The sequence below is a fragment of the Mastomys coucha genome, unplaced genomic scaffold (genome assembly GCF_008632895.1).
Source record: "Mastomys coucha isolate ucsf_1 unplaced genomic scaffold, UCSF_Mcou_1 pScaffold11, whole genome shotgun sequence".
In the NCBI taxonomy this organism is placed as follows: domain Eukaryota; kingdom Metazoa; phylum Chordata; class Mammalia; order Rodentia; family Muridae; genus Mastomys; species Mastomys coucha.
In genome coordinates, this window is record NW_022196893.1 from 32,048,258 (window position 1) to 32,058,080 (window position 9,823).

General features: G+C 51.7%; 1 protein-coding gene across 1 annotated transcript in view; it reads right to left on the reverse strand.

Moving 5' to 3' along the window:
• Cela1 (chymotrypsin like elastase 1) overlaps positions 1–7,042 on the reverse strand; it is a 13,829-nt gene extending 6,787 nt beyond the window's left edge. The window contains exons 1-6 of the mRNA XM_031359014.1: positions 6,913–7,042; positions 6,193–6,275; positions 4,092–4,192; positions 3,538–3,663; positions 1,908–2,044; positions 136–281 (exon numbers count right to left, since the gene is read on the reverse strand). Of these exons, the coding sequence (XP_031214874.1) occupies positions 136–281; positions 1,908–2,044; positions 3,538–3,663; positions 4,092–4,192; positions 6,193–6,275; positions 6,913–6,952 (633 nt within the window). The 5' untranslated portion in view covers positions 6,953–7,042. The remainder of the gene's footprint in view (positions 1–135; positions 282–1,907; positions 2,045–3,537; positions 3,664–4,091; positions 4,193–6,192; positions 6,276–6,912) is intronic.
• Between the last annotated feature and the right edge of the window lie 2,781 nt (positions 7,043–9,823).

Sequence of the window (9,823 nt, forward strand, 5' to 3'; positions counted from 1 at the left end):
CCCCCCCCCAGGTTCTGTGGTAGAGTAGGAAGCTGAGCCATCCACGGGTGTGAGAGCAGGTGAGGAACAGAGAGAGTGTAAAAGGAGGGGTGTCCAGAGGAGGCCCGTGGGGCTGGCTCACCCGTGTGTGCTCACCTGGCATCCAGAGCGGACTCCGTCTCCACCAGCACACACCATGGTCCTCTTCACTGTGGAGCCCCAGTAAGAGGAGCTGGAGCAGATGCTGTAGTCCACACTGGGCAGGTAGGCCTGCTGCAGGGTCTGGGACAGCTGCCCGTTGGCTGAATGGGACATCACGTTGGAAGTCAGTGCAGGTCATGGGTCCCCCTCTCACCTCGCCTCGCCTCGCCTCTGTAGGTGGTAGCCACAGCTTCACCGTTCCCAGGCACTCAGCCTCCAGGCCTGCAGTTGCTTGTTCTCACCCATAGCATGGTCTCCACAACAACTCTGCCTGCTGTGCTGTGCTGTTCACAGTAGAAGCCCCACAAAACTGCAGAGCAGAGGAGGCATCGTAGCCACCCAGTCCTCCCTCCCTCCCTCCCTCCTGCCTCTCTTCCTTTCCTTTTGTTGGGATAGGGCCTCATTGTAATACCCAGGCTGGCCCTGGCCTCAAACTCCCAGCCTCCCTATTTCAGCATCTCAGGCAACTTTATCCTACTTCCCTCTCTTCCACTTCCTCCCCTCCTCTATCCCCCCTCCTTTCCCTCCCCTCCTCCTCTCCTCTCCCCTCCTCCCCTCCTCTCCCCTGCAGTCTCCTCTCCTCCCCTCTTCTCCTTTCCTCCCTTCCTCCACTCCCCTCCCCTCCCCTCCTCCCTTCCCCTCCCCTTCTCTCCTCCTTCTCCTCTCCCTCCCCCTCCTCTTCTCCTTGAGACAGGGTCTCACTTTGTAGCCATAGCTATCCTGGAACTCACTACATAGGACTGACTGGCCGTAAACTCACAGAGATCCACCTTCTTCGATCCCCTGAGTGCTGGGGTTAGAGGTCAGCGCCACAGCCGGCCTTTTCTGCTTCATGAGAGTTTTAGTTCAGGGGCTGGAGAGATGGCTCAGCAATTAAGAGCCTTGCTGCTTCTGCAGAGGACTTGAGCTCAGTTCCTAGCACCCATCTGGGGAAACATTCTCTTCTAAACCTCGCAGACCCTTCACTTCTCACACGCAAAGACGCACACTTGAACACATAGTTAAACAGGATAAAAATGAACAATTTTTAAGAAGAGCTCCTTCGGGATAGAGGAAACCTTATCTGGCTTCTTGGAGTCCCCAAAGCAGCACCTGATGCCATCTGTTGCCACGCCTGCCTTGTGGCCTTGCAGCTAGGCTTGCGTTCCCACCTTCCTGACCCGCTCACCCCCTGAAACCATCCCATGGTGATGTGAGCACAGCAGAGCCCTCTCCTGTGCCCTGCAACTGCATCTACAGCCACCTGGTGAGTTTACTCCGATTCAGTCTGTGGAGGTGCAGCCACCACCAAAGCAAGGGTGGGGACCTCTGACTGACTATCTCAAGTCCTCTTCCTTTAATGTATCGGAGATTTGATCTGCGGTTCCCTGGGTTGTAGGTCTCAGGCTACACTGCCCAGGACCTACTCTTCCACTGGCTGCCATTTTTTCTAGTGCTTGGGACCTAGAGCCTTAAGCTTGTCACAGGGGACTTTGCCCTAGACACCTAGTGCGGATGATTGCTGGGTGGTGGGTGGTGGGAGTGCGGATGGATGACTGCAGGGTGGTGGGAGTGCGGATGGATGACTACTGGGTGGTGGGTGGTAGGAGTGCTGGGTGGTGGGAGTGCAGATGGATGACTGCTGGGTGGTGGGTGGTGGTGCGGTGACTGCTGGGTGGTAGGAGTGCTGGGTGGTGGGAGTGCAGATGACTGCTGGGTGGTGGGTGATGGGAGTGCGGATGACTTACTTCTGGTCCTCCCCCAGCCTGTGATATAGCAGGGAGAGTTGTTAGCCAGGATGGTTCCCTCCTGGGGCAGAACAGCCAGCTGGACGTAGTTATTGAGTGTAACACTCTGGGCCAAGCGCAGCAGGGCGATGTCATAGCTGCAGGAGGAAAGATGGCGGCTCACTCACCTGATGAGGTCTACCGTTCAGTGGACCCAAGTTCAGTCCCAAGCACCCATAGCAGGTGGCCCCATAATTCCAGCTCTAGACAATATGGTGAGTTATTCTGGTCCAGTGCGCGTACACACACACACACACACACACACACACACACACACACACACACATACACACACACAGAGGCAAACTTGGAAGCAGTTGAGCTGCAGGACGTTAGATGTGCAACAGTGGCATCTTCTGGTAGAATGTTGGAATTGCAGGCTGGTTCTGCTTTTGGTGAACAGCCAAAGGTAAGATTCTGAAACATCTGTCAGAATTATACCAATTACTTAAATCCACCCCTATGCACTCTACAGAATAGAGTGCCTTTTTATTCTTTTGTGGTGGAGCATCACACTCAGGGTCTCACACATGTAGGCCAGTGTTAGATTGGGATTACAAATTTGTACCATCAGCTCTTCTACTGGCCACCATTTTTTTCTAGTGCCTGGGACCTAGAGCCTTAAGCTTATCACAGGGGACTTTGCCACTGAATTATGTCCCCAGCTCTTGCCTTATTACTTTATTTTATTTATTTATTCATTTTTGGCAGACAGGGGGTTAGGTATTTTTGAAATGAGGTCTTTTGAGCCCAGGCTATCTTTTTATTCTAACTATGTAGTTGATAATGACTTTGAACTCCTGATCTTCCTGCCTTAGCCTCTCAAGTGCTGGACCCACAAGACTGTCCCATTAAGGACAGCTCCATAATTACCATTTTAGTGATTGCCTTTCCAAAACTTTACAACCTACTTTAAGAAATTTCTTCAGGCACTTGAGTGTGGCTCAGGGGTAGACCCCTTGCCTGGTCTGTTGAAGGGCCGGGGTTCCTCCTCCAACAACAAAGCCCAATCAAAACCAAACAAAATTTCTTTGTCCAGATGAAGTATAGTTCATAGAGTGACTAAATGACTGTTTGCTATCACTAGCCCAGAAAGTTCCAGTTCTTAGTGATGTCAGGTGATGGTGTATTCCTAGAGTCCCAAAACTTGGGAGGCTGGCTGGCGGCCTCCACTATACCGTGAGTTTTGGCCAGCTTGAGTTACACAAGATCCTGTCTCAAAAAAATCAAAACTAAACCAAAATTCCCATCCCCAGAAAAAGAGAGACATTAAAACAGAAAAGTCCTCATGGGATCCAGTTGAGCAGACACACCCACGTGAGACCAACCCGGAACTCTTCGGAACTCTTCGGGTGCTCTCAAGCCCTCCCCAGTCCGTGTGCTCCTGGTCCTGGGTGAGAATCCAGCACATGTCCTTCTGCAGGACATGGGGCTCTCTCCCAGGCTCAACCCACTACTCGACAATCCAGGGTACAAAAGCCTTAGATGAAGCTTGAGGCAATCCCTCTAACCCGTGGAGGGCAAGTGAAGCAGAACCGGTGGCCAGGCAGCCCCGCCCCAGCCCTCAGCCAGCTTAGCCTCCCCGGCTCACCCTGCAGCCACGTTGTTCTTGTTCCAGTTGGGGTGCCTCACGATCTTTTGCACACTCACATACTGCTCGGTGCCGTCATTCTGGCTCAGGTTGTGATCTCCGACAACCACTCGGAAAGTCATCGGGCTGGAGAGAGAGGAAAGCCTGAGGGACCGCCTTTCCCACTCGGAGGAAAGCTCGAGAATGGACTAGCTGCTTAACTCTGGGGTGGGAACTGAGATTCTCAGGCCTAGATGGAGAACAAAACGGGCTTGAAGGCGAGGCAGGACAAGCGCCCTCATTCCCTGTAGTTACCAGCTGAGGCAACAGAAAATATACATTTTCAGTGTACTAAGCTAACCAGAGGTAACTTATAGGTTACACATGTGCGTGCACACACGCACGCACAACTTGTACTTTCTCTATACTGTCCCCTCAGATGACACCCAGCCACAGACAGGCTCAGAAGTGGCCCAATGCCCTGAGAGGCTCATGCGAAGCTCCAGCATGTATTCTTCCAGAAGGCTCAGTTGCTTCCTCCTGTGGGCTCAGGAACCCGGCTCCGTCTCCCTCACCTGTCCACACAGTGAGCAGCGGTCATCACCCAGTTGCGTCGGATGAGGGTCCCTCCACAGGTGTGGTGCCATGATCCTCCGGACTGGTACTGGAGGGAAATCTAGTCAAGAAAAAAGAAAGCGGGGGTGGGTTAGTGTCACTGTCTAATCTTTCTGATGCCACTCAAAACATTCTCTAACTTTCTGGGCCCGCCCCTGCCAGTGGCTCCGCCCCTCTGCCCACAGTGGTCCTGAGGAGTGCATTACGAGGGGAGGCATCTAGCTGCTTCTAGGATCAGCTGGAAAGAGTCTCCACTGCTCGATGACATTTGCTACACTTGTGGGAAAGTGAGGGCTCACACAGTGCCTTAGGCTTCTTCCCAATGAATTGTTGCTCTGAGCTTAGAACTCACTTATGTGCTTTTTATCAGCTTCTCTCCAAAGGTAACCAAGGCATTGCACCATCACTGAAGCCCTACCAACTTAGGGCTCCAGGTTCCTCTCCTCAGTGCTGGGCAGTAGTGGGCACACACCTTTACTCTCAGCACCCAGGAGGCAGAGGCAGAGGCAGAGGCAGAGGCAGAGGCAGAGGCAGAGGCAGAGGCAGAGGCAGAGGCAGAGGCAGAGGCAGAGGCAGAGGCAGAGGCAGAGGCAGAGGCAGAGGCAGAGGCAGAGGCAGAGGCAGAGGCAGAGGCAGAGGCAGAGGCAGAGGCAGAGGAGGCAGAAGGATCTCTCTACATTGGAGGCCAGCCGGGTCTACAAAGTGAGTTCCAGAATAGCTATAGCTACACAGAAAAACCCTGTCTTGAAACACACACAAGAAATACCCTAGCCTCTCACCTTAGGGAGTACTTGGAAATGACAGTGGAAAATTCATTTTTTATTAGGACATCATACAATAGGACTACTGAAAACTGGGGCTCAAACGGATGTAAGTTGAATTTAACTGAAATTGCACAGATTCCTCTGGAAGTGCGGCTGTCGGGCCGCTGCTGTACCTGCGTCTGTATCCGCACAGAACCAAGCCCAGCATCATGGTAAGGATGCACTAACATAAGCCAAAGAAGCACGGTGCCCATGTGTGTTTGTGCCGTTTGGGACACACACTATGGACAGACTGGTGCAGGGATGTTTTAGGATATGTGGAGCCTCTTGGATCCACCTGGCACATAGCCATCACAGGAATAACAAAGGCAGTTTGTGGGGTGAGGAGAAAAAGCATTTCCCAGGCATGACCTGGTCTTACGTCCTTGGACTACAGAAAGAAGGAGCAACGTTTGAGCCACAGGTGAAATCATTCGCTGTGCAAACCTGACATCCTGAGTTTGAATTCTCAAGACCCATGTAGAAACCTGTTGTGTTCTTCTCAGCACTTGAGAGGCAGTGGCAGCAGAGTCTGTGTGCCCTGCAGCATGTGCTCTGCAGCAGCCTGCTCTGCATAGCCAGTTCCAGGCCAGCCAGGGCTGCTCGGCAAGACCCTGTCAGCAAACAACTAACTGGATGTGGTGGTGAGCATCTGTGGTTCCCACACTCTCTGGTGAGGTGGGAGGTGCAGGCAGGAGAGGGACCCAGAAGCTGGGGAGCTGGAGGGGGGGGCTGAGGGGTTGGCACCAACTTGGAGTATGCAGCATGAAGTGGAGTGGCAGAAACATGAAAAGCCTCGCCACAAACATGGTGGAAGGTTAGCAACCTTCTGTGCTGTGGCAGTCTGACACTTTGTCTGTCTGTCTGTCTGTCTGTCTGTGTCTCTGTGTCCCGGTGTATCTCTGTCTGTCTCTGTTTCTCTGTCTCTGTCTCTGCCTGTCTCTGTCTCTGTCTCTGTCTCTCTCTCTCTCTCTCTCTCTCTCTCTCTCTCTCTCTCACACACACACACACACACACACACACACACACGTTTAAGTATATGACCAGCAGACTGGTGTATAAATTCATCCCCCCTCAATCTTTTGTATTTAGACTCCCATCCCAGTCTCGTTCCACACATGGTTAAAATCCAGAATTAGACAGCAAGTGAGCTGCCTGCTGGTAAAAACACATATACGCGTAAAATACATTTTGGGGGGAGAGGGGGATGCACAGCATCTCTTGTTTGGGTAAAAGCCTGGGCTGGAGCAACACCCACCTGAGATGGCCAAGAGTTCCTCCGGGCTTCAGCCCCTCCAACTACTCGGGCATTAGTTTCCGGAAAGTCCTCGGTACTGTGTCCTTTGTGAGAGAGCGAGTGATGACTAAGCGTGGGTCTACCAGGGCGGGGGTGGGGCGCAGCAGCTACACTGTGAAGACTGTTAGCTTTGTCTGCAGATTTTCTGCTCTCCCCCCAAACGCCGAGGGGCCCAGCTCTGAGTTGTCTGCGCTCTTTTTCTTCTTTTGAGAACAGTGCCTCGGTGTGCTTTCTCCTCTGGGCTGTCTGAGCACTCTGCCTTGCCATGAAAGTCCTACCCAAACCACTAGGCTAGGGTCCCGCCGATGCCGATGCCGAGGCTAGTCCCTGCTCAAGGTCACTGCTCAGCGGGAGGAAACCCCTCCAGGGCTTCAGCAGGATTCTCCAGGAGCAGCAGCAGCGCACACCCAATCAAACAGCTTCAGGGTCTCTTGCAGCCAAGAGGGCTGGTGGGGAGCTCCCTGGGGCTTCTCCTCTGCCTCCCGACTCACCCTCCTGCGTGGCCAGGCAGTGCGCCTCAGCGCCTGTCTTTTGCTCGTGGAGAGTAAGGTTTTTGCTAGACTGACTGGCACAGCTTTCTGCCTTTTTCTGAGATAGAGAGCTAGCCTGGGCTTAGAGACTTGCTGACCCTCCTTGCTCAAGTCCCCCTCCCTCAGAATTTGGGCCAAATGACCCTCTTACCATATAGGACCAGGGAAGCAAACACCAGGAAGCGCAGCATGTTGTCGAGAGAGTAGACCACTGACCCCTTGCCATGAACTGAACCCTCTTTATACGCCTCTTATCAGCAGCTTTGCTGACCTTCCTCCTGCCAGCTGGGCAGGGCCGTGGGTAGAAGGCAGGGAAAAGCACAGGTGACATGAAAGTACAAATGTACAAATTTTAAGTCAACTCATTTATCTGATATTCAGAGACAGAACAAGGTCGGCACTCAGTTAACCCGAGTCAACTGAGTTGACCTCAGTTGAACCACAGCCAGCAAATCCTTAGAGGGCCTTCGAGGGGGTGAAGCCGTTTGCAGCCAAGCTGAACACCCACACTCAATCCCTAGAACTCACATGGTAGAAAGAGCGCATGGATTCCTGCGAGTTGTCCCCTGATCACCACATGCATGTGCTCATACACACATATACACACCGTGAATGCATATAGGTAAGCATAATAATAAAAAATTCAAGATGGGGCTGGAGAGATGGCTCAGAGGTTAAGAGAACTGACTGCTCTTCCAGAGGTCCTGAGTTCAATTCCCAGTAACCACATGGTGGCTCCCAACCATCTGTAATGGAACCTGATGCCCTCTTCTGGTGTGTCTGAAGACAATGACAGTGTACTCATATGCATAAAATAAATAAATCTTTAAAAAAATTCAAGATGAAGAATGACAATTGCTTTTTTTTCATACATGCCCTGTGTTGTCCAAATCTCTCCCATCATCCACCACTGTCCCAATGTCCACTGTGGCACTATAGATGAAGAGACCTGTCCTGTGCACGTAGGGATTAGGGTTTGGGGAGCAGGTGAGGCATATGTCCAAAGAGGGAGATGGGCTTGTCCACAGCACATAGATGTAGGCTGGAACCCAAGAACAGAGCGAAGAGGATGCTATGGGGAGGAACTGGGTCTGGAGAGGCTACAGAGGGAAGCTACAGAGCTCTCAGGGAAGAGTGTGTGGGCAGGAGTGCAGAAAGCACAGCAGGGGAAGGACCCGTAGAGGAAGGAGGTCAGAGGGCAGTGTGCCCCGGAGAGGACAGAGGAAGGACCATGAGCCGGCACAAGATGGCCGGCCTCAGAGCAGAGGACTGTGGGAGCAGGAGCTCTGACGCTGACAGGCTTCCCAGGGGCCCTAGTTACCTTTGAACCTAGGAATCCAGGCTTTGGGGCTGCAGGGCTGGGAAAGACTGGGAAGGGGGCTTGCAGGAATCTGTCCCCTGAGCCTTCAGGATAGTCCATGTCCAGGTAGCTTGAAGGGCTCCCTCTGCAGCTCACCTCCAGATACAGAGACAATCTTAGGGAGAGGGATGAGCTGGCTGGGGAAACCAGGCATCTTCCTTCTCCCCCTCCTCCTCCTCCTCCCTCCTCCTCTTCTTCTTCCCCCTCCTCCTCCCCCCTCCTCCTTCTTCTTCCTCCCCCTCCTCCTCCTCTCCTCTCTGGAGATTGGCAGGCAGTTGCTGGTCCAGGATACAGTGTTCAAGGAGCAGCCTGAGAACCTCTTGACATGCATAGCCAGGCATCACAGACTTCAGTGTCCTCAGCCTTTAAGGGCAGGACCAACTTCATATCTGTCTCTGCTCTTGTCCAGGTTGCAGAGAAACCCAGTCTGAATCACCTGAAAACCAGCCTCCTGACAGGGGTGGTGGTGCACATCTGCAATGCCAGTGCTTAGAAGGTAGAGTTAGGTGTATCAGGGGGAGTTCAGGGAACAAGGCCAAGCAGTCCATTCAACCCCTTGGTCAACCTTTCTCTTTTCCTTGAGGTAGGGTCTGGTCTTGAACTCAGATTCCTCTGCCTCAGCCTCCAGTCGCTGAGGTTGTAGGTGCCCACCACTACACCACGGCTGCTTTAGACTCTCATTATCATTTGTAGGTTTATGAATCGACTATTGAAGCCTTGGTTGGCTTCAATGCCAAGACGTTGCTTTGGGTTTTTTTCCTTTAGATAAGCCATTCCAATCCTTGGAATACATCCTTTTCAATTGATCAAACACACAAAGGAGAGCATGAGGCTTCGGTATAGTTTATTACAAAACTTCATTTCTGCTCATGAAATTTCCCACCAAGTTTGGAAAAACACAAGCTGATACAGAGGAAGTTTGAATACATTAGATCAAATGGTAAAGTAAATTAAGGTAGAAAAAGGAACAATTATTAGATACTGATTTGTTGCTTTATTTAGTGGTTTATTTAAAACACTGCTTATACTGCCTATTTGCCAAATGCAGCTTCACTTGCTACCTGGAATGGAATGATGTATTTGCTCTAACAATCTGTCAGCTGCCAGGGAGGCTTTGGTAAAACCTCATTTGCTTGCCTGATCCACCTTGTGGTTTTAGAATATAAAAATGAGGAAGCAAACTGCATCTAGGACAGAGGCCTTTCAGGAGCTGTCCTGGTTTTGGATCACCTGTGACAGCTCCTCTCTTCCAGCTCACTGGTGTTAAAGCACTTCTTCCAGAAAGATTCCTGAAGCAATGGTACAGCAGCTCACAAGAATGAGAAATAGTCCAAGCCCGTGACCCCAGCATGGGGCAAGGGAGGCCAGCTTGAGGTACACAGCAAGATCCTGTCTGGGAAGAAAGGAGGAAGAAAAGAGGAACAGCTCTGTTCTGGGGTGGGTGTGAGGAAACTTGTCAGCACCAGAGTGGACATCTTAGCTGGGTATAATATAACAAAATTGGGCTGAGGAAGTAATACAAAAATTCTGGGATACATGGGAAAGCCTGTCAGCACCAGAGTGAACACCTTAGCTGGGAATAATATAATTGGGCTGAGGTAATATAAAAATTCTGGGATACATGGGAAAGCCTGTTAGGACCAGAGTGGACACCTTAGCTGGGTATAACAGAATTGGGCTGAGGAGGTAATATAAAAATTCT